This window comes from Melanerpes formicivorus, unplaced genomic scaffold, assembly GCF_026170545.1.
Source record: "Melanerpes formicivorus ecotype bairdi unplaced genomic scaffold, bMelFor1.0.p_v2 SCAF_34, whole genome shotgun sequence".
Classification (NCBI taxonomy): Eukaryota; Metazoa; Chordata; class Aves; order Piciformes; family Picidae; genus Melanerpes; species Melanerpes formicivorus.
The window spans coordinates 9195067-9213019 of NW_027142386.1; the positions used below are offsets into that span (position 1 = coordinate 9195067).

The window sequence follows — 17953 nt, forward strand, 5'->3', positions numbered from 1 at the left end:
TCAAAAGAGTTTAAAAACCAAAAGAGGATTTGGCCAGGCTGAGGCATTGCCTTTTTTTGACCTTTTCCCACCAACCTCTGTCCCACACCTGAACCAGGAGGTGTTTGTTAACTCTGGGATTCCTCTTGGGAAGGAATCCTTTTGCTTTCCCGCCCTCAGCCTCAGGCTCACCCAGGAGCTGGGCCCAGGCAGTCTCCTGGCTGCTTTGGAAGAGAGAAGCTGAGCTCTTGCCACACTTTCCTGGGAAGCCTGCAGGGAGGGAAAGCCAGCAGAGGAGGGGAGGAATCCAGGTGCCTGCTGTGCTTCTGTTTTGCCAGGCACCTTTGAGGTCCTGGTTTGTAGAAGGCCTCTTGAAGTGGCCTGTGCACACCTCTGGGATGGAGACACCAAGTGTGGGCTGGGCATCCAAGGAAGCAGGGAATGAACACAGGCAGCATGCAAGGTGTCCCACATGAGCCTTTCTCTCAGGCTGCTTGACAGAGCTCCCCTGCAGCCTTTGCCCTTTCTGTGGCCAGGTCCAAGGCTGTGCTGCAGGATGACAACTGCGAGCAGCTCTCCATCTGCAATGTCAGCCCCTGGGAGGCAGAGGTGCACTTCTCCTTTGAGCGGGGTGGCAGTGGGGGCACCTTCCTCTTGGAGCCTGCCAGCATGCAGCTGGGACCTAAGGAGAAGCAGGTAGGAGACAGGCAGGTGGGACAGGGAGCAGCAGCAGAGCCCAGGAGCTGCCCCTCCTGCTCACTGAATGTTCTTCTGTGCTTCTCTTTGTGGGGCTGGGGCCAGGAGCTGAGCATCTGGGCATACCCCACTTCACCTGGCCTGGTGGAAGACAGCCTCATCTGCTGCATCAAGGGCAACCCAGAGCCAGTGGTCTTCCACCTGTGCTGCCAAGGGGTGCAGGTGAAGCTGGGGGTCAGCCCCAAGCAGCTGCATTTCAACAGGGTGCTTCTGCACAGGTCAGTCAGGCCAGGGGCACTCTGCTGGGGGTGGCTCTGCTGCAGCTTCCCTTTCCTCAGCTTGGAGGCTGGGCCAGCAGCCCTCTTGCTCCCAGCACTTGCCAGCCTCTTGCTCACCGTTCCTTGCTGGCTGGGATGTCCCATGACAGTCCCCAGCTCTAGCCCCCCAGCAGTGGGTGCCCTGATGCATTTGCTTCTCCTCTGCTGGTGCAGAGAGAGTGGCTCTGGCTCTGGCTCTGCCTGCTGTTGGATCCCCTTCTGCCACCAAGCTCTCCCTAGGGGCCTCCCCTCTCAGGCTTGTGGCAAAGAGCAAAACCTGCAGGGTGGTTTCAGCCCCATGGGGAGGGCTGCTGCCAGCGGCAGGGCTGCCGCTGTGCCCCTCAGCAGCTGGCACTGAGCCTTGGTGTCTCCGCAGCGAGCACAGCAGGAGCCTGCTGCTGCGGAACAGCTGCCCCCTGCCGGTGGCCTGGAGGCTCAGCGGGCTGGAGAGCCTCGGCGAGGGCTTCTCGGTGTCGCAGAGGCAGGGCACGGTCGGGCCCCGCTCGGAGCTGGCCGTGCAGCTGTGCTTCAGGAGCACCAAGGCTCTCGGCGTGGAGAAGAAGCTCCGCTTGGAGGTGAGGGGACAGGGCCCTGCCTGGCAGAGCTGGGCAGAGTGCTGTGGGCCCTGGGGGATGGAGGCTGTGTCTGAAGGCAAAGAGGGCCAAAGGATGAGCCCTGAGGAGATTCCTTTGAGCCCACATTGTCTGGGCCCTTAGCACCAAGGGACCCTCACTGAAGGATGCTGCTTAGGAATACCTCAGTGCTGAGCAAGAGCTGAGGGTGGGGGGCAAGAAGCTGGAGCCAGGCAGTGGTGCCAGCACAGAACAAGGGGGAAGAGGCAGGAACTGGAAGCCAGGAGGCTCCAACATCTTTGGTGTGAGGGTGCTGGAGCCCTGGAGCAGGTTGCCCAGAGAGGTTGTGGAGTCTCCTCCTCTGGCTATTAAGGCTTTGTTCCCTGGGGTTTAGAGGCTGCATTGCAGTGAGGCTGCTGCCTGCTAAGAGAGAGTTGGCTGTCATTGCCACCTGCTCTGGGACACCTCAGGACTCTTGTGGGTGTTTGTACATCACACTGCCTCCCAGGCTGGGTAAAGACAGCTGCTAGAGACAAGGACTCCTCTTGTTTAGCAGGAACACTGAGGAGAATGACTTTAGGGTTTGCTTCTTGCTGCCTCAGGTTTCAGATGCAGAGAATGTCCAGGGTGTTGTTCAGGTGGAGAACATTGAAGTTGTGGCTGAGGCCTACGAAGTTGCTCTGAACATCACCCTGCCTGAAGGTCAGTGGCTGGCCCCAGAGCAAAGGAGTTCAGATGCATTGCACTGCTGGGGCAAGTGGGGGATGGGATGGGGTGGGATGGGGTGGGATGGGATGGGGTGGGATGGGATGGGATGGGATGGGGTGGGATGGGATGGGATGGGATGGGGTGGGACAGCAATGCAGGCCTGGCATGGATCCATGGCACAGGTCTCTTGCCAGCTGTGTGGAGTAAAGCACTGTCAGGTCACACAGTGCCTTGCCTCTCTCACACCTTGAAGTGTGCCCCTTTGAAACACCAGGGGTGGGAACAAGCAGCTGGCAGTTCCTGAAGGCTCAGTACAGCACATCAAGTGGTTGATCTGTGCTTGGAAGCAAGGAGGTAGAGGCTGAGCTCCTTGGCTGCTAAGCCCTACAGATCCTCTCTGAGTAAGAAGAGCAAAGGGCAGCAAAGCAGGCAGAGAAACCTTGCAAGGCTGGAGACTTGCTGAGCAGAGCTTTGTCCCAGCTGAGCTCTCCCAGTCTCTGTCTCCTGACTGGGTGCAGCCTGCAGCAGCTCCAGCATCCTCCCCATCCCTTCCCTCGCTCTGGGGGTGTCCTGCAGGTGCAGATGGCTGTGTGAACTTTGGAGTCCTGGAGGTCCTGGGGAGTGCCAAGCAAGTGCTGACCCTGAGGAACCAAGGGCAGTGCAAGCTTGCATACAGGTTGGTCCAGCTGCCTGCTCTGGGAGTGCCTGGGGCCAGCACCTGCCCAGGCCTGCAGTCTGCTCCTGTGGCTAGAAGCTGTTCCCATGCTGGCTGCCTCATGGTGTGTGTGACCACTGGGACTGTCCTGAGCTCCAGGCTCCATTTGCATGGAGAATCCAGCCCCAGCCCAGCAGTTCTGCACAGCTCAGCAGGCACCACAAGGAGAGCCCCTGGGCTCTGGGGTGCAGTAAGAAGAGTGTGGCCAGCAGGTCAGGGGACATTCTCCTCTGCCTGTCCTCTGCCCTAGGGAGACCACCTCTGGAGTCCTGGCTCCAGCTCTGGGCTCCTCAGTGCAAGAGGGAACCACTGGAGAGAGTCCAGCAGAAACTAGAAAGGTGCTGAGGGGCCTGGAGCAGCTCTGTGAGGAGCAAAGGCTGAGAGCCCTGGGGCTGCTGAGCCTAGAGAAGGGCAGCCCCAGAGGGGAGCTGAGCAATGCTCAGCAGGAGATAAAGGACCTGTGGCAGGCAAGAGGTTGGAGCCAGACTCCTGACAGTGGTGTCCAGGGACAGGCCAAGGGGCAGTGGGCACAAACTGGAACCCAGGAAGTTCCATCTGAGCAGGAGGAGAAACTTTGCTGTGAGGGTGCTGGAGGCCTGGAGCAGGCTGCCCAGAGAGGTTGTGGAGTCTCCTTCTCTGCAGAGATTCCAACCCCCCCTGGCCCTTGTGCTCCTGGGCAAGCTGCTGTGGGTGCCCTACTTTAGCAGGGGGGTTGCACCAGATGATCCCCAGAGGTCCTTTCCAAACCCTCCCATGCTGGGGGTCTGGGATTTTGTGCCCCTGAAGTTGAGGCCAGTCCCTGCTGAGCTCTGTTGCTGTCCTTCCAGGGCTAAGTCCTTTCTCTTCAGGAGACTCTTTAGAGGAGGAATGAAAACGCTGGGGGTGGAGGGGAGCTGCCAGCACTCAGCACTGCCTGGCTCTGCCAGGGCCTGGGGCTCCTAAGCACAGCAGAATTCTTTGGTTGGTTTTTACTGGTCCCATGCCAGGTCCTGGCTGTGCTGCTGGCCCCTGGGCTGTTCACTGCAGAGATCTTCTTCTCCTTCCCTCCCCAGGTTCAGGCTGCGCCCCACAGACCCCGGAAGCCGTGACCTGGCCTCCCACCTCACTGTGCAGCCCCAGCAGGGCCTGCTGCCTGCCTCTGAGCGTCCTGTCCGTGTCCAGCTGCTCTTCCACCCCCAGAGGGAGATCAGCATTGAGGACAAAGCCATCCTGCTGTGCCAGGTGAGCTGCCTGGGGCAGGCAGGGTGAGCACAGCTGGGCTGAGGGGGTCAGGAGGACATGGCTGTGCTGGAAAGCAAGCTTTAGCTGGGGAACCTTCTGTTATTTGCACACAGCAAAGGCTTTCAGAAGCCAGCTCTGGCCCTTCCAGTGCTGGAGGGGGCCAATCCAAAAGCTGGGGACAGACTTTGGATCAGGGCCTGCTGGGACAGGACAAGGGGTGATGGTTTGAAACTAAAAGAGGAAGATTCAGCCTGGATAGGAGGAAGAAATGTCTGACACTGAGGGTGGTGCCAGCCTGGCCCAGCTTGGCCAGGGAGGTGGTCATTGCCCCATCACTGGAAGCACTGCAGGTCAGGTTGTTTGGAGCTCTGAAGCACCTGCTCTGCCCTCAGGTGTTCCTGCTGACTGCAGGAAAATGGAAGCAATGACTCCTCCAAGCCAACCCATTCCATGATTCTAAGAGGGGCTGAAAATGCAGTTCTGGAGAAGGACTTCAGAGCAGGGGGATGAGCTGATGGGCACCTGGGCTGTGGCCACAGGCCAGAGCCAGAGGTTGGGCTCTGCTGGATTTACCAAGGCCTGCCCTGGTTGCAGGTGCTGGAGCCCAAGCTGAGGGCAGGAGGGGAGCCCATTGCCAGCATCCCAGTGAGGCTCTCAGCCAGAGCTGTCTTCAGCCAGTACAGCATCAGCCCTGCGGCGCTGCTCGACTGCGGGGCCATGGCCAGCGGCACCAGGAGGGCCTGCAGCTTCCTGCTGCAGAACAGAGGCCTCCTGCCCTTCCAGTTCCTCATCTGCAGAGCAGAGCAGGCTGCAGCTGAGCCCACAAAGAAAAGGTGAGAAGGCCTGCAGCAACCTTCCTGCTGGAGGAGGCCCCACAGCAGGGCTGGCGTGTGGCAGGCAGCCAGGACACACAAGCAGGCTGCACTGTGAGTCCTGGGGCCAGGTTTGGGCCCCTTACTCCAAGAGCATTGAGGTGCAGGAAGGTGGCCAGGGAAGGACAACAAAGCTGGGGAAGGGTCTGGAGCACATGGGCTGTGAGGAGCAGCTGAGGCACCTAGCATTGTTTAGCCTGGAGAAGAGGAGGCTGAGGGAAGCCCTTCTGGCTCTCTACAACTCCCTGAAGGGAGGCTGGAGCCAGGTGAGGTTAGTCTTTTCTCCCAAGGAACAACTGCTAGGACAAGAGGACACAGCCTCAAGTTGTGCCAGGGGAGGGTTAGGCTGCACATGAAGAACAATTTCTTCCCCTTGAGGCTTGTCAAGGCCTGGCCCAGACTGCCCAGGGCAGTGGTGGAGTGCCTGCTCCTGGAGGGGTTTCAGAGCTGTGGAGAGGTTGGTGCTGGTCTCCTCTCACAGGTAATTAGTGACAGGGAAAGAGGGAATAGCCTCAAGCTGTGACTGGGTAGGTTCAGACTGGGCATTAGGAAAAACTGTGTCCCAGCAAGAGTGGTCAGGAGAGGAATGTGCTGCCCAGGGAGGTGGTGGAGTCACCAAGCCTGGGTGTGTTTGAAGGTCGTTTAGATGTGGTGCTTGGTCTGTTCCAGCCCCAACACCTCTGTGACTCTGTGAGGTGTGGTGCTGAGGGCCATGGCTTAGTGGTGACCTGTAGTGCTGGGGTCAGTCTTGGCCTTGCTGACCCTAAAGGTCTCTCCCAACTAAACAAGTCCATGTTCTGTGAGCCCTGGGTTATTGTCTGCCTGTGCAGTTGGCTTGTGAGCAGGGAGGAGAGAGATGCCAGAGAATCCTCCTGCTCATCCTCATGCAGCTGCTGCTGGAGCCCATCTGCCCATCAGCTACAGCCACAGGTGGTGCAGGGGGCTGTGAAGAGCAGGAGGACTTTCTTCCCTGGGGAGGAAGGGTTGGCTGTGGAGAAGGGCAGGAGGAGCTCAGCCTGAGGGATGTTCTCTGCTCTCTCCTCTGGGTGCACATCAAAGGAAGTTCTCCGACTCCCACAAGCAGGGGAGCTCCAGTGGAAGGTCTGCTGCAGCCAAGCAGAGCAAGCCCTTGCTGCCAAAGGAAACCAAGCCCTCCGTGAAGGTGGGTGGCTCCTGCTCCCCAGGACAGGCTCCTCCACTGCTGTGCCCAGGCTGGGGGCTTGTGCCCACGGCATGGGACAGGGGCTGCATGGGGGAGACCCATCCTCTGCCAGCCATGAGCAGAGGAAGGAGCTGCTCAATGCTGTGCTCTTGCTCAGCCCTGGAGCTGTGGGGCCAAGGGGAAGGGATCTGTACCTGGGAGCTGCTGGCCAAAATAAGGCTGTGAGTGCCACAGCTGTGGAGTGTCCCTGCTGAACTCCCAGTCCAGGGACAGGAGATGACCTTGCCTTGCCTTCTGCCCAGTCTGCTCTCCTCTCTGATGGTTTCTCACAGTTCTCTCTGCTCTCCTGTTTCACATTGGAGGCTGAAGGACCCCAGCTCCCACCTTCACCCTTTACAGCCCAACTCCTTTCTCTAAGCCACTCAGGCTAGGCCTGCACATCTCCTTAGCTTGTTCCTCTCATCCTGGGTTGTGCTCTGGGCCGTGGTGTCATCCCTGCCTGCCCTGGGCCCAGCTGGAGGCCAAGGCCCAGGGTCCTCCTTGCTGGGATGCTCAGAGTGAGGCTGTTTGCCATCAGCCTCTGCTGGGACTCTTTCTGCAGGCTCGCCTCACCCTGGGCATGTTCACAGTGTCCCCTGCCTTTGGCTCCATCCTTCCTGGGGAGCAGCAGCTGGTGACAGTAGATTGTGCTGCGGAGCTGCCAGGGCCGTGCCAGGAGCAGCTGCTCATCGACATCAGCAACAGAGACCCCAGGGACAACCCTCTTGGCATCCCCTACACCCTGCTGGCCGAGTCCTGCCTTCCAGGTGAGTGCTGCCCACGGGTTCCTGTGGCCAGGCTGCTGCTGCTCGGCACCCAGCCTCAGTCCTGGGACAGAGCAGACAGCCTGAGCCTGACGTTGCATCTCTCTGCCAATCCTCAGAGGTTCTTGCCAAGCCCACCAGTGGGAGAGGCTGGGAGGGATGCATGGAAGGATCAAAAGAAACCCTTTCAGACTGAGGGTGCCTGAGCTCCATCCTCACAGGCAGCTCCCCCACCCAAGGCTGGGGTTTGCAGCTCCCTGGGCAGAAAGAGCTTCTCAGAGGCCAGCAGGGGCAGGGCAGGTCAGCAGGAAGGATTCTCCATCCTCAGCCCTCCCTCTGCTCTGCTCACAGCATTCGTGGCTGATGACCTTGAGGCCATCTTTGAGGGGCATCAGATCTGCAGCAGCAGCAACCTCTGCCAGGTCCTCCAGACAGTGCAGGAGCAGCAGGGGGTGTTCCTCACAGATGAGAACAAGTTCATCTTCACCAACGTCCTGGTTGGGCACCAGGCCACGGCACGCTTCAAGATCTGCAATGTGAACAGAATCCCCTGCCATGTGCTCCTCTCCATCAAACCCAGCCCCAGCAAGGTAAGAACAGGAGGCCTTGGGGAGTCTCTGAAGGCTGTGTGGTATCTGCCTTGTTCTCCAGCTTCCTTGCTTCCTTTTGCCCAGCCTAGTGCAGCTCAGGGCAGGTGAGAGCTGGGCTGCATTCAGTGTGTCTCAGGCAAGGTTTTAGCTCCAGGCCCCTGGGGCTTTGGAGTGAGACCTGAGCCCTTCTGAACATCTCTTGGAAGCACAGGCAGAGGAGGAGCTTTTCCTCAGCTTTGTGCCAGGGCTCAAAGCAGACCCTTTTGGGGTGGGCTTGGTCTCCTCTCAAAAGGAATAAGTGCTAGGACAAGAGGACATGGCCTCAGGTTGTGCCAGGGGAGGGTTAGGTTGGACATGAGGAGCAATTTCTTTCCCTTGAGGGTTGTCAAGGCCTGGCCCAGGCTGCCCAGGGCAGAGGTGGAGCCCCATCTCTAGAGGGATTTCAGAGCTGTGGTGCTGAGGGCCATGGTTTGGTGGTGACCTGGCAGTGCTGGGCTTAGAGTTGGACTTGATGATCCTAAAGGTCTCTTCCAACCAAAGCCATTCTCTGCTTTCCTTAGGCTCCCTGCTCTTTGCCCCTTCTCTTTAAAGGCCAGGGGCAGGTTCTTTGCAGGGTTCTCCATGCAGTCCCCACTTCCCATGTGTGCTGGAGGTCTGAGCAGCGCTGAAAGCAAGCTTTGCACTCCTGGGCTTGATGGCAGCCCCCTGGGGCAGCACTGCTTTGGATTCCCCCCCGAGACAGATGGAGCCTGTCTAGGGAAGCCAGAAGGGGGCCACACTGTCTGGGGCTGTTCCTCATGATCCTTGTATGGGTGAGACAGCAGCACATGGAGAAAAGTTTCCTCCTAACAGCCTTCTCTGGGCTTCCCCAAGCTGAAGAGCCGCCCTGGCCAGGTGTTTGAGGTGGATCCTGTCCGGCTGTCCGTGCCCAGCTGCTCCCAGGCCTTTGCCACGGTCACCTTCACTCCACGGAAGGTGAAGAGCTACCATTGCACTTTTGAGGCCTCCCTCGATGTCCACACAAGGTAACTCACCTCAGGAGAGCTTGGGAGGGGACCTTCCTGAGAGCTTCTAGCTCTTTGAGTAGCCTGGGGTAGAGTACTCAGCGTTACAGCATCCCAGCAGGGAGGGGCTTGGAAGGGAGCTCTAGGGATCATCCAGCCCCACCCCCTGCCTGAGCAGGGCACCCACAGCAGCTTGCCCAGGATCCCGATGGCCAGGGGACTGTGGAATCTCTGCAGAGAAGACTCCCCAAGCTCTCTGGGCAGCCTGCTCCAGGGCTCCAGCACCCTCACCTCCAGGATCCCCTCTGGGGCTGCCCTTCTCCAGGCTCAGCAGCCCCAGGGCTCTCAGCCTCTCCTGCTGACAGAGATGCTGCAGAGAACTCAGAAGCTGTAGCTGCGAGATCCAGCAGAGCCGGGGAGTCAGTGCCCTGCTGTAGCCTGCAGCAGTGCCTGTGAGGGCAGTGGGACACTGACACTGGCCCAGGGTGCCCAGAGAGGTGGGGAATGCCCCATGCTTGGAACCATGCCAGGTCAAGTTGGCTGGGGCTCTGAGCAAACTGCTGGAGTTGCCAAGGGCCCTGCTGCCTGCAGGGGGCTTGGACTGGATGAGCTTCCAAGGTCCCTTCCAAGCCAAAGCATTCCAGGATTCTCTGATGCCAAGAAGCCAACAGGGAGTGGATGAATCAGGAAGCAATGGAGCTGTGTGCAGCTTCAGCTGAGCTGGAGAATGCCAAGGACAGAGGATTGTTTCCATGCCCTGAGCCAGCTGCCCTTGTTGCCTCCTTGTTCCTGTGCTCAGGAGGTGATCTGGTGGATCTCCTGGGGTGCATGAAGATCTTTGATGCTAAAGGAGCCATTGGATCCCCTCTAAAAGACCCCAGCTCTTCTGCCCTAGGCCCTGTGTGTGTCCTGGGCCTGCCTTGCCCTTGCCCAGCCCTTTAGTAGCTGAGCTGGGACTGGATCCATCAGTCTGCTGCCCTAAGGAGCAATTCCTGCTCTGAGCCTCTGTGGAGATCACCTTCCCTGCTGGGGTCACTGATTTGCCCCTTCTTCCTTGGAGACTTTTCCATGCTCTGCTCATGCTCCTTGCTTCTGTCTCACCTCAGCACAGCCAGGGAACCTGCCCCATGGCCTCTGTCACCTCCTCATGTCTCTGCTGCCCTGCAGGGCTCCTCTGAGTGGAATGGTTTGAACTGGTGCTCTGGGAGGCTCTGGCTCTGCAGAGCAGATTCCTCTTGGATGGGACTGGGTGGAGAGGGGCAAGGGGGAGCTGTGTCCTGGGGGCCAGGAGCCCCAGGCAGGGGAAATGCAGCAGGTGGCCCTGGCTTCAGTGCTTGCCAAGTGAGCAGTGGCTCTGCTGCCCCTCTCCTGCAGCCCTGCAGCAGTGAGAGCACAGAGCCTGAGCTTTGAGATCAGCGGCGAGGGGAAGCTGCCGGAGGTGAGGGTCCTGCGCCCGGCGCTGAAGGACAGGAGAGGGAACCCCCTGCTGCTCTTCAGGAGGCTCCTGCTGGGGGCCTGGGAGAAGCTGCCCCTGGTCCTGCAGAACTCTGGCCCTGTCCCTGCCCAGGTGAGCAGCTGCTGAGGGAGCTCTGCTCTGGGAACAAGGCTGCTGCTGGGCAGGAGAGGGCCCAGCGCAGCCGGTGAGGGTGGGCAGGGGCCCCACTGCTCTGCAGGTGCCCTTGGAGCCCAAAGGAAAGCCTTGGCTTGTGCTCAGAGCCCCTCTGTGGCAGGAGGACGACCTCCTGAGCTTCTGCTGTGGCAAAGCAGTGGGCAGAGGCTCGTGCCTCAGCAGCCCTTCACTTTTGCCTCCACCTCCTTTGCAAGCTCTGCTGCTGTCCTTGCCAGCCTTGAGCCAGCCCTGGGCTTTGTGTTTTCCCTGCCTCAGGGAACAGCCTGGGAAGGGGCCTCAGAAAGTCTGTTGGAAGCCCCTGGCTGACTTCTGCTTGCCAGGAAGGGAGTTCCTCTGGGAAAGGGGATTTTGGGACCTTCTCAGGGAAACACAACTCAGAGAGTCAGGCTGGAGCCTTCCTGTCCTGCCTGCTTCTGTTTCCATCCCCTCCCAGTGTCTCTGGATGCCTGGCTTTGGGCTGGTTTCGCTCCAGCCTTGTGCTCAGAGCTGTGTTGGAAGGGGGGCAGCGTGCTGGGCTGCCCGTGGTGGAACAGCAGCAGTGTGGGCTCAGGCCCTGGGCCATGCTGTGCCCACCCCAGTCTGGTCCTGCTCTTTTCCCAGGTGCTGCTGGACCTGCTGGATGAAGAGGGAGTTTTCTTCTTGAAAGCCAGGCCCAGCACCAAATGCCTCTACCAAGCTGTGGGCATGAAGGACTCTGCTGGGGAAGGTGAATTCATCCCCCATGAAATGTGGTCACTCACAGAGGGAAAACTTGTGTCCTGCTGCTGGCTTGGCCAAGCAGCAAGCAGCTGTTGGCCAGAGCTTGTGTCCTGGGGCTCTCTGGGGCTGTTGCACATGGACTCTTTGCAGGGTTGATTTCTACCTGGCAAGCTCTAGGAAGCTTTTCCATTCTTATGGAGGTGGTGGGTTGAGTCCTGGGGGGGGTAACACCACTTCAGTGGAGCATCTGAGGTCTGTGCTGCATATGGGGAGTCTCCAGCCTGAAGGGAGGCTGCCCCTGAGCTCACAGCCAGCCAGCAAAAGCCCAAAGCACTCTGACTCAGCTCTGCTTAAGGCAGGAGCTATCTGGCTGCAGTTTGAGCCAGAGCTGAGCACTGAGCTGAGCTTAAGACAACTAACAGGGATGGCCCTGGTAGTGTCACAGCTTTGTGACCATGGGAGGAGGGTCTGGAAGCACTGGTGAGCCAGGCTGTGCTTAGAGACAGCTGTTTTTCAAGCTCCTGTTCCTTTTCTGGAGCATGGAAATGTTTGCAGTGCCTCACCTGTCCCTGGTGTCCATCTCTGTGCAGAGAGGAAGCCCCACACTGCTTCCCTGCTCCTGCAGCGTGGGCAGACAGCAGAGTTTGAGGTGGTTTTCAAGCCCACCCTGGCCCAACGCCTGGAAGGGAAGCTCCACCTGTCCGTGCTGGACAACCCCTCTGAGACCACCAGCAGGCTGCTGGGGGAAGGCTATGAAGATGACTTCACCCTGGACAACATGCAGGGACTAGTGGCAGACAGGGAGGAGCAGAAGCTCCCTGAGAGCAGCCTGGAGGAGGACAGCCTGGAGGGTAAGAGGAGAGGCTGCCAGGGTGTAGCAAGGAACCTCCAGGGCTGGGCACACCTTGTGGCAGCACAGGGCTGGCCCAGATTTAGCAGCCAGCTGCTGTCACCTTTTGTAGCCTGCAGAGCAGCCTTGCTTGGGAGCCCCAGGGCAGGTGCCCTGTCAAGGGAGAAGTTTGCAGGCCAGCAGGGAGGGCTCAAAGGAAGCAGCTTTTGATTGAGGAGCTCTAAAAGGAGGTCTGCCAGCCCATGGGGTGCTGTGAAGAGCACATCTGATCATTTGTGTCCTCTCTGGGTGGACTGCTTGGTGGCTAAGGAATTGGTTGGATAGTCACAGCCAGAGGACAGTGATCAACAGCTCAATGTCCAGATGGAGACTGGTGTCCCTCAGGGGTCCATGCTGGGCCCAGAGCAGCCCTGCAGAGAAGGACTTGGGGGTGCTGGAAGGTGCAGATCTGGAGGTGAGCTGGCGCTGTGATCTCAGCCCAGGCCCAGACATGTCCTGGGCTGCATGTCCCAGGGGAAGGAAGGCTTGGAGAAGGTAGAGCTGGAGTCCTGTGTGTCTGTGGGGGGCAGAGGGCTCTCCCCTCATGCTGAGAGCTCTCTCTCTCATTGCCAACAGCTGACCCAGGGGATCACATCCAGTTTGGGTTCTGTCCCGTTGGCACCCCCTGCACCGTGACCTTCACCATCGCCAACCGCAGCAGGGGGCAGGCCCTGCGCTTCCAGTGGCTGCCTGAGCCTCCCTTCCACTTCTGCCCCCAGGTGAGCTTGGTTGTCTCTGCTTTTCCCTGCTGCTCAGACCCTGCCTGGCAGCTTTCTGGGAGCCACCATGGAGCAGTGAGAACCCCTTTCAGTGCCACCTAGGAGATGCCATCCCTGGCTTTGCTGGGGCCAGAAGAGCTCCGTGTTGTGGGACATGGCATCTTTTGGTGGTGTTCTTCTCCATCAAAACCCAGATAAATCCTCAGTAAGATGCAGTTTGACACAATCCCAGCATGGTGGGAGTTGGAAGGGACCTCTGGGAGTCATCTAGTGCAACCCCCCTGCCAAAGCAGGGCACCCACAGCAGCTTGCCCAGGATCACAATGGCCGGGGGGGTGTGTTTGAATCTCTGCAGAGAAGGAGACTCCACAACCTCTTTGGGCAGCCTGCTCCAGGGCTCCAGCACCCTCACAGCAAGGAATTTTCTCCTCTGGCTCAGATGGAACCTCCTTGGTTCCAGTTTGTGCCCCTTGCCCTGTCCCTGGGCACCACTGAGAGGAGTCTGGCCCCATCCTCTTGTGCCCCAGCTTCTAGCTCTTGATAAGCTTTGAGAGATTGTCTCTCAGGCTGCTCTTCCCCAGGCTCTCAGCCTCTCCTCACAGAGGTGTTGCTGGCACAGCTGCTCCCCACGCCCACAGCCTGTGATCCCTTGCCAGTGATCCCAGGTTGGTCTTGGCTCTCTGCTTCTCCCTAGGTGGGACACCTCCATGCTGGCTGTGTGAAGGACATCACAGTGACTTTGCAATCAGAAGTTGAGGTCACCTTTAAAAAGCACCCAGTGAAGTGTCAGGTGTCCAGGATCTCCTTCCAGCTGCCACCAGAGGAGGTCCCTGACTGGGATGACAGCCTGCATGCCATCAAGTGGGTGGATACCACAAGGGCCCCAGGTGCCACCTGGCCTGTCAAGAAGAAGGTGAGAAGCACAGCAGCAAAAGCTCCCTGAGCTGCCACAGGAAGGTCTGCTGATGGCAGCAGATCTCCATCTCTGCTGGCTGAGCTGCTCCTCCTGACAGTGAATCCATCCCTGAATGGGAACCAGCAGGATGTGTTAGAGGAAAGGATGCTGCTGAGGGATCTGAGGGCTCAGACAAGATGGGGAAGTCTCTTGGACAAGAGAGGCCAACCCTAAACCAAGAGCTGAAGTGTTGCAGTCTGTGTTGGATGGGAGCTCACAGTTTTGAACCCACTTGCACAGCATGGTGGGGGTTGGAAGGGACCTCTGGAGGTCATCCAGTCTCAACGCCCTGCTAAAGCAGGGACACCCCCAGCAGCTTGCCCAGGATCACAATAACCAGGGGGGGTTGAGATCTCTGCAGAGAAGGAGACTCCACAGCCTCTCTGGGCAGCCTGCTCCAGGCCTCCAGCACCCTCACAGCAAAGAATCTTCTCCTCCTGGTCAGATGGAACCTCCTGGGCTCCAGTTTGTGCCCCTTGCTTCTTGTCCTGTCACTGGGCATGACTGAGAAAAGAGTCTGGCCTCATCCTCTTGCCCCCCAACCTCCTGCCCCCCACTTGAGCTGTTGGTCAGCACTGAGCAGATCTCCATTCCCTGGAGTTCAGATCTGGTTTAGATTCAGTGCCTTTGAACTCCCAAGGAGTTGAATCCCCTGCTTCTTGTTTTGGCTGCAGAGCAGCAGTAGCAGCACTCTGCTGTGTGTGCTGCGGAGCCCCCCAGCACCCTGGGGCTGAGCTTTGAGCGTTGTCTGCACTGAGCAAGGCAGCAAAGCTGGCCAAGGGTCTGGAGAGCAGGGCTGATGGTTGGACTCGACAATCATCCAGGTCTTTTCCAACTCCAACGCCCTCTGCTGTTGGCTGTGGGGATCTCAGCAGCAGCTTCTGCTTTGACTTTCCTTGCCCAACACACTTCTCTTGGGTGATGGCTCTGCCCCAGCTGCTGAACCACTGCAAGACCTGGAACCCAAATCGTTTTGCCTAGCAGAGGCAGAGCAGTCAGAGACTTTCCAAATGAGTTCACTCCCAGCCCCGAATGCCCCTTCCCAGCCCCCAGCAGTGTGGTGGCTGCCCCACACCAGACATCTCTCCGGAAAGTCCTTTGTCCTAAAAAGAGTTTCCGGAGCTGTTCATTCTTGGGGTTCTCCACCCACAGCCTCCAGGAGGGAAACTGGAGGCTGCTAGGTTTATAGGGGCCAGGAAAAGCAAGGTCAGGCACTGGTACCCAGTGGCAGTTCCCACGTGTGTGCTTGCAGTGCTGGCGCTGCTGGCTTTGGTCAGCAGGTGACACACAGCCTACAGCAGAAGGGTCTCCTGCTGCCGTCTTCATGGGATGAGCCATGGGAATGTCCTTCCTAGCCCCTCTGTGTGGCTGCTGTTGGAGGCTCCCTGATCAGCCTGGCACTCAGGGCCCTGCTCAGTGACTCTTCTCTTCTCTTTGCAGGTGCTGGAGCCAAAGGCAGAACCAACTCACACTGTCTTGGAGAGCAGCAGCCGTGAGGTGCACATTTTCCTCAGCGCTGTTGTCACTGGCTCAGAGTGTGATGAAGAGGTTATTAATTAATATGAAACACAGAAATATTAATTGTATTAATTATTAAAATAATTAATAACCACTATTTGATGTACATATTCTAGTGCACAGCTGTGCAATACATCCCAGAAGTGGTTTAGTATTTATCATTTGGACTCCATTGGAATATTTACAGAGTTAATTTCTATGAATCTAAAGAAGGGTGCAATTCCACTGCTTGTCCACCAGATGGCGGGTTGATGGGACATTGGCAGCTGCTTAACTATATAGAGAGACATTACAATGCATCAGAGGTGACTTTGCTAGACGTGGGTGCTTTGAACCAAATGTTAATGAGTAAGTGGAAAGCACGGGGGAAGATTCACTGTGTCCTTTGTTGTAGCAGTCTGCTGTCACCGGGCTGGCTCCTGACTGGTCCAGATGGTGACAGTGGGGGGCAGCCTTCTCCCTCCCACAGCAGCAGAGAAGAGATGGAATGGAGGCTAGCTGGCAGGCAGGATCCCTTGGCAGGACTGTGGCGGCTCCCTTCAGATGGCAGGGAGCGGTCCTGTGGGATCGGCCTGGCAGGGCCGGCAGGGCTGGTCCCAGGATGGGGTCGGCCCTGTGGCAACGACCTTCGGGGCCGGCGTGGACAGCCCTGGGGAGGAAGTGCGGCTGCATGAAGCAGCGACTTCCCCTTTGCTTGGCTCGAAGGTGTGGACGGGACCCTATCGGAGTGGTCCCAGCTTTGGAGCACAGGGCATGGACTCCTCTTCTCTCCCACAACAGTGGCATCATGCAGGCATGCGATGAAGCACTGGTCCTGCTTTCTGAGCTGACACCCAGGGTTGTGCAGCTTGTTAGTCTGCTGCTTAAGGCTGAGGCAGATGTTTGGACTGCTGGACTCGGCTAGTCTCTTCCCTGGCAACTGGGCAGATCTTACCCTCAGGGGTCCAGTCCTCTTGAAGACATGGCAGGGTCTTCCGGCCTGTGAGACTGGTAATACAAGGCTGTAGCTTCTCAGGCGCTGAGCGTATGTCACTCCTCTGGAGATACTCTCAGGGCCAAGGCTCAACAGGCCTGCCTGGATGCAGGCTTAAGAGCAAGGCTATGGCATGAGGTTAGGCTGGAGCAAGGAGAGAGAGCAAAGTGAAAGAGGGCAACGTATTTACAAGTTGGGGTAATACTTAGAGGTTTCTTGCGGCTAGACTTGGCCAATGGGCATGCCGTAAACAATCGGCTGCAGCCTACAGGAAGCATGAAGCTAGAATGATGCCATACTTGGTATTAGCACCAGCATCCCCTGCCATGGGTGTGTGCGGTGGGCTGTGCTGCCTCGGCCTTTGTTCCCCTCATGAAAGGAGAGGGAACTTGTCCGCATGCTGGGACAGGTTTCAGTATCTGGGCACAATTCTGGGCATAATGTGCCTTCACCACACTGAGCTCCACCCCTTCTAAACAATTCCAGTGGCTGCTAATACTATCCATCTCATCTAAAACAACAGCTACAATGAGTAAATAAAGTTCACAGTCCATTCTGGATACTTTCCGATGGAGATGATTCAGGAGTCCAGAAACCAGGCACCAAGAAAGCAGAAAACAGTTTGTCTCTCTGCATTGCAGCAAAGAAAAGGAGCAGGGACTCTCAGGTGACTCAGGGCTCTCAGGGCTCTTAGGGTTCGTGCTCCGTAGATGCCTCATGGATTACTCCTTTGGGCACAAGGTTGTATCTGTACAGCACTCTGAATTGAAACTCTCTCAGCTAAAGTTGGATTTCTTTGGGGAATGCACTGAATTTCTCCATTCTCTTGCATTACCCAATAAGTGTGACCAGGACCTTCAGAAGAAACCAGCCCTTAGACAGGTTTGGCCTCTCCTGAAGGAGAAAATATCCAAAGAGTTTTGCCTAACAGATCCTTTTCTCTAACAACAGGAACTCTATCACCTTCTACCTTTCGGGACAAACCTGAGTGTGCAGGTCCAGCTCCATTCACTGAGCCTCTGCTATTTACCAGCCAGGTTGCTGCTGCTAGATGTTTCTCCCAGAGTGGTCTTCAGCAAACTATTGTAGTGCTCAATCTTCCCTGCAGCTGGTGCAGAGTAGGGGATGTGGAATATCCACTCCATGCCTGCTCTGTGGCCCAGTTCTTCACAAGACTGTTTTTGAAGTGAGTTCTGTTGTCTGACTCAATCCTCTCTGGAGTTCCATGTCTCCACAGGATTTGTCTCTCCAGACCAAGAATGGTGTTAGGTGCAGTAGCAGGAGGTACGGGATGAGTTTCCAACCATGCAGTGTTTGGCTCTACCATAGTAAGAGGGGATTGGATGTGGCACTTGGTGCCATGGTCTAGCCATGGGGTCTGTGGTGACAGGCTGGACTGGATGATCCTTGAGGTCTCTTCCAACCTTGGTGATCCTGTGACACTGTGAAGCAATATTCAGGCCGGAGATTGTGAGTCAGGCCCAGACCTGGGGTTGGGAGCAGCGGGCAGGAAAGTTTATCACCCAGAACTCTGTGCTGGGTATAATTCTGTAAAGCCAAGGAACAGTACAAATAGGACCCAAGCACGGTGCCTGACACTGAAAGTGAAACTGGAGTACAGGTGGGGGATGCTGGTGCAGGGGGATGGGCGAGTGGCACACACCTGGCTGGCTGAAGAGGAGCCAGAGGCAAAGGCAAACAGGGGCCGGGTGACTGAAGAACCTCTCTGTTGAACTGCTGCTGTGAAACACAACTGAGCCCTGGCAGAGAAGCGATTGGAAACTTAGCCCATCCCCTGCTGGGCATCAGCACAGCGCTGAGTGGTCAGGATCCCTGCCAAACAGCTTTGGCTAGCTTTGTGCTGGGACATCTTTCCTTTGGTCTGTCTCCCCCAGCTTCTTGGGGCTCTGACTGAAACCTGTTTTGGGCCT

General features: G+C 57.6%; 1 protein-coding gene across 1 annotated transcript in view; it reads left to right on the forward strand.

Moving 5' to 3' along the window:
• The window catches only part of LOC137450037 (hydrocephalus-inducing protein homolog), a 65444-nt gene extending 50035 nt beyond the window's left edge, over positions 1 to 15409 (forward strand). Inside the window, exons 45-61 of the mRNA XM_068156166.1 lie at positions 516 to 675; positions 781 to 953; positions 1369 to 1567; positions 2167 to 2266; positions 2849 to 2948; positions 4040 to 4208; positions 4803 to 5041; positions 6140 to 6242; positions 6844 to 7048; positions 7397 to 7635; positions 8509 to 8660; positions 10014 to 10206; positions 10870 to 10975; positions 11559 to 11819; positions 12434 to 12576; positions 13271 to 13489; positions 14972 to 15409. Of these exons, the coding sequence (XP_068012267.1) occupies positions 516 to 675; positions 781 to 953; positions 1369 to 1567; positions 2167 to 2266; positions 2849 to 2948; positions 4040 to 4208; positions 4803 to 5041; positions 6140 to 6242; positions 6844 to 7048; positions 7397 to 7635; positions 8509 to 8660; positions 10014 to 10206; positions 10870 to 10975; positions 11559 to 11819; positions 12434 to 12576; positions 13271 to 13489; positions 14972 to 15091 (2881 nt within the window). The 3' untranslated portion in view covers positions 15092 to 15409. The remainder of the gene's footprint in view (positions 1 to 515; positions 676 to 780; positions 954 to 1368; positions 1568 to 2166; positions 2267 to 2848; positions 2949 to 4039; positions 4209 to 4802; positions 5042 to 6139; positions 6243 to 6843; positions 7049 to 7396; positions 7636 to 8508; positions 8661 to 10013; positions 10207 to 10869; positions 10976 to 11558; positions 11820 to 12433; positions 12577 to 13270; positions 13490 to 14971) is intronic.
• The last annotated feature ends 2544 nt before the right edge of the window (positions 15410 to 17953 follow it).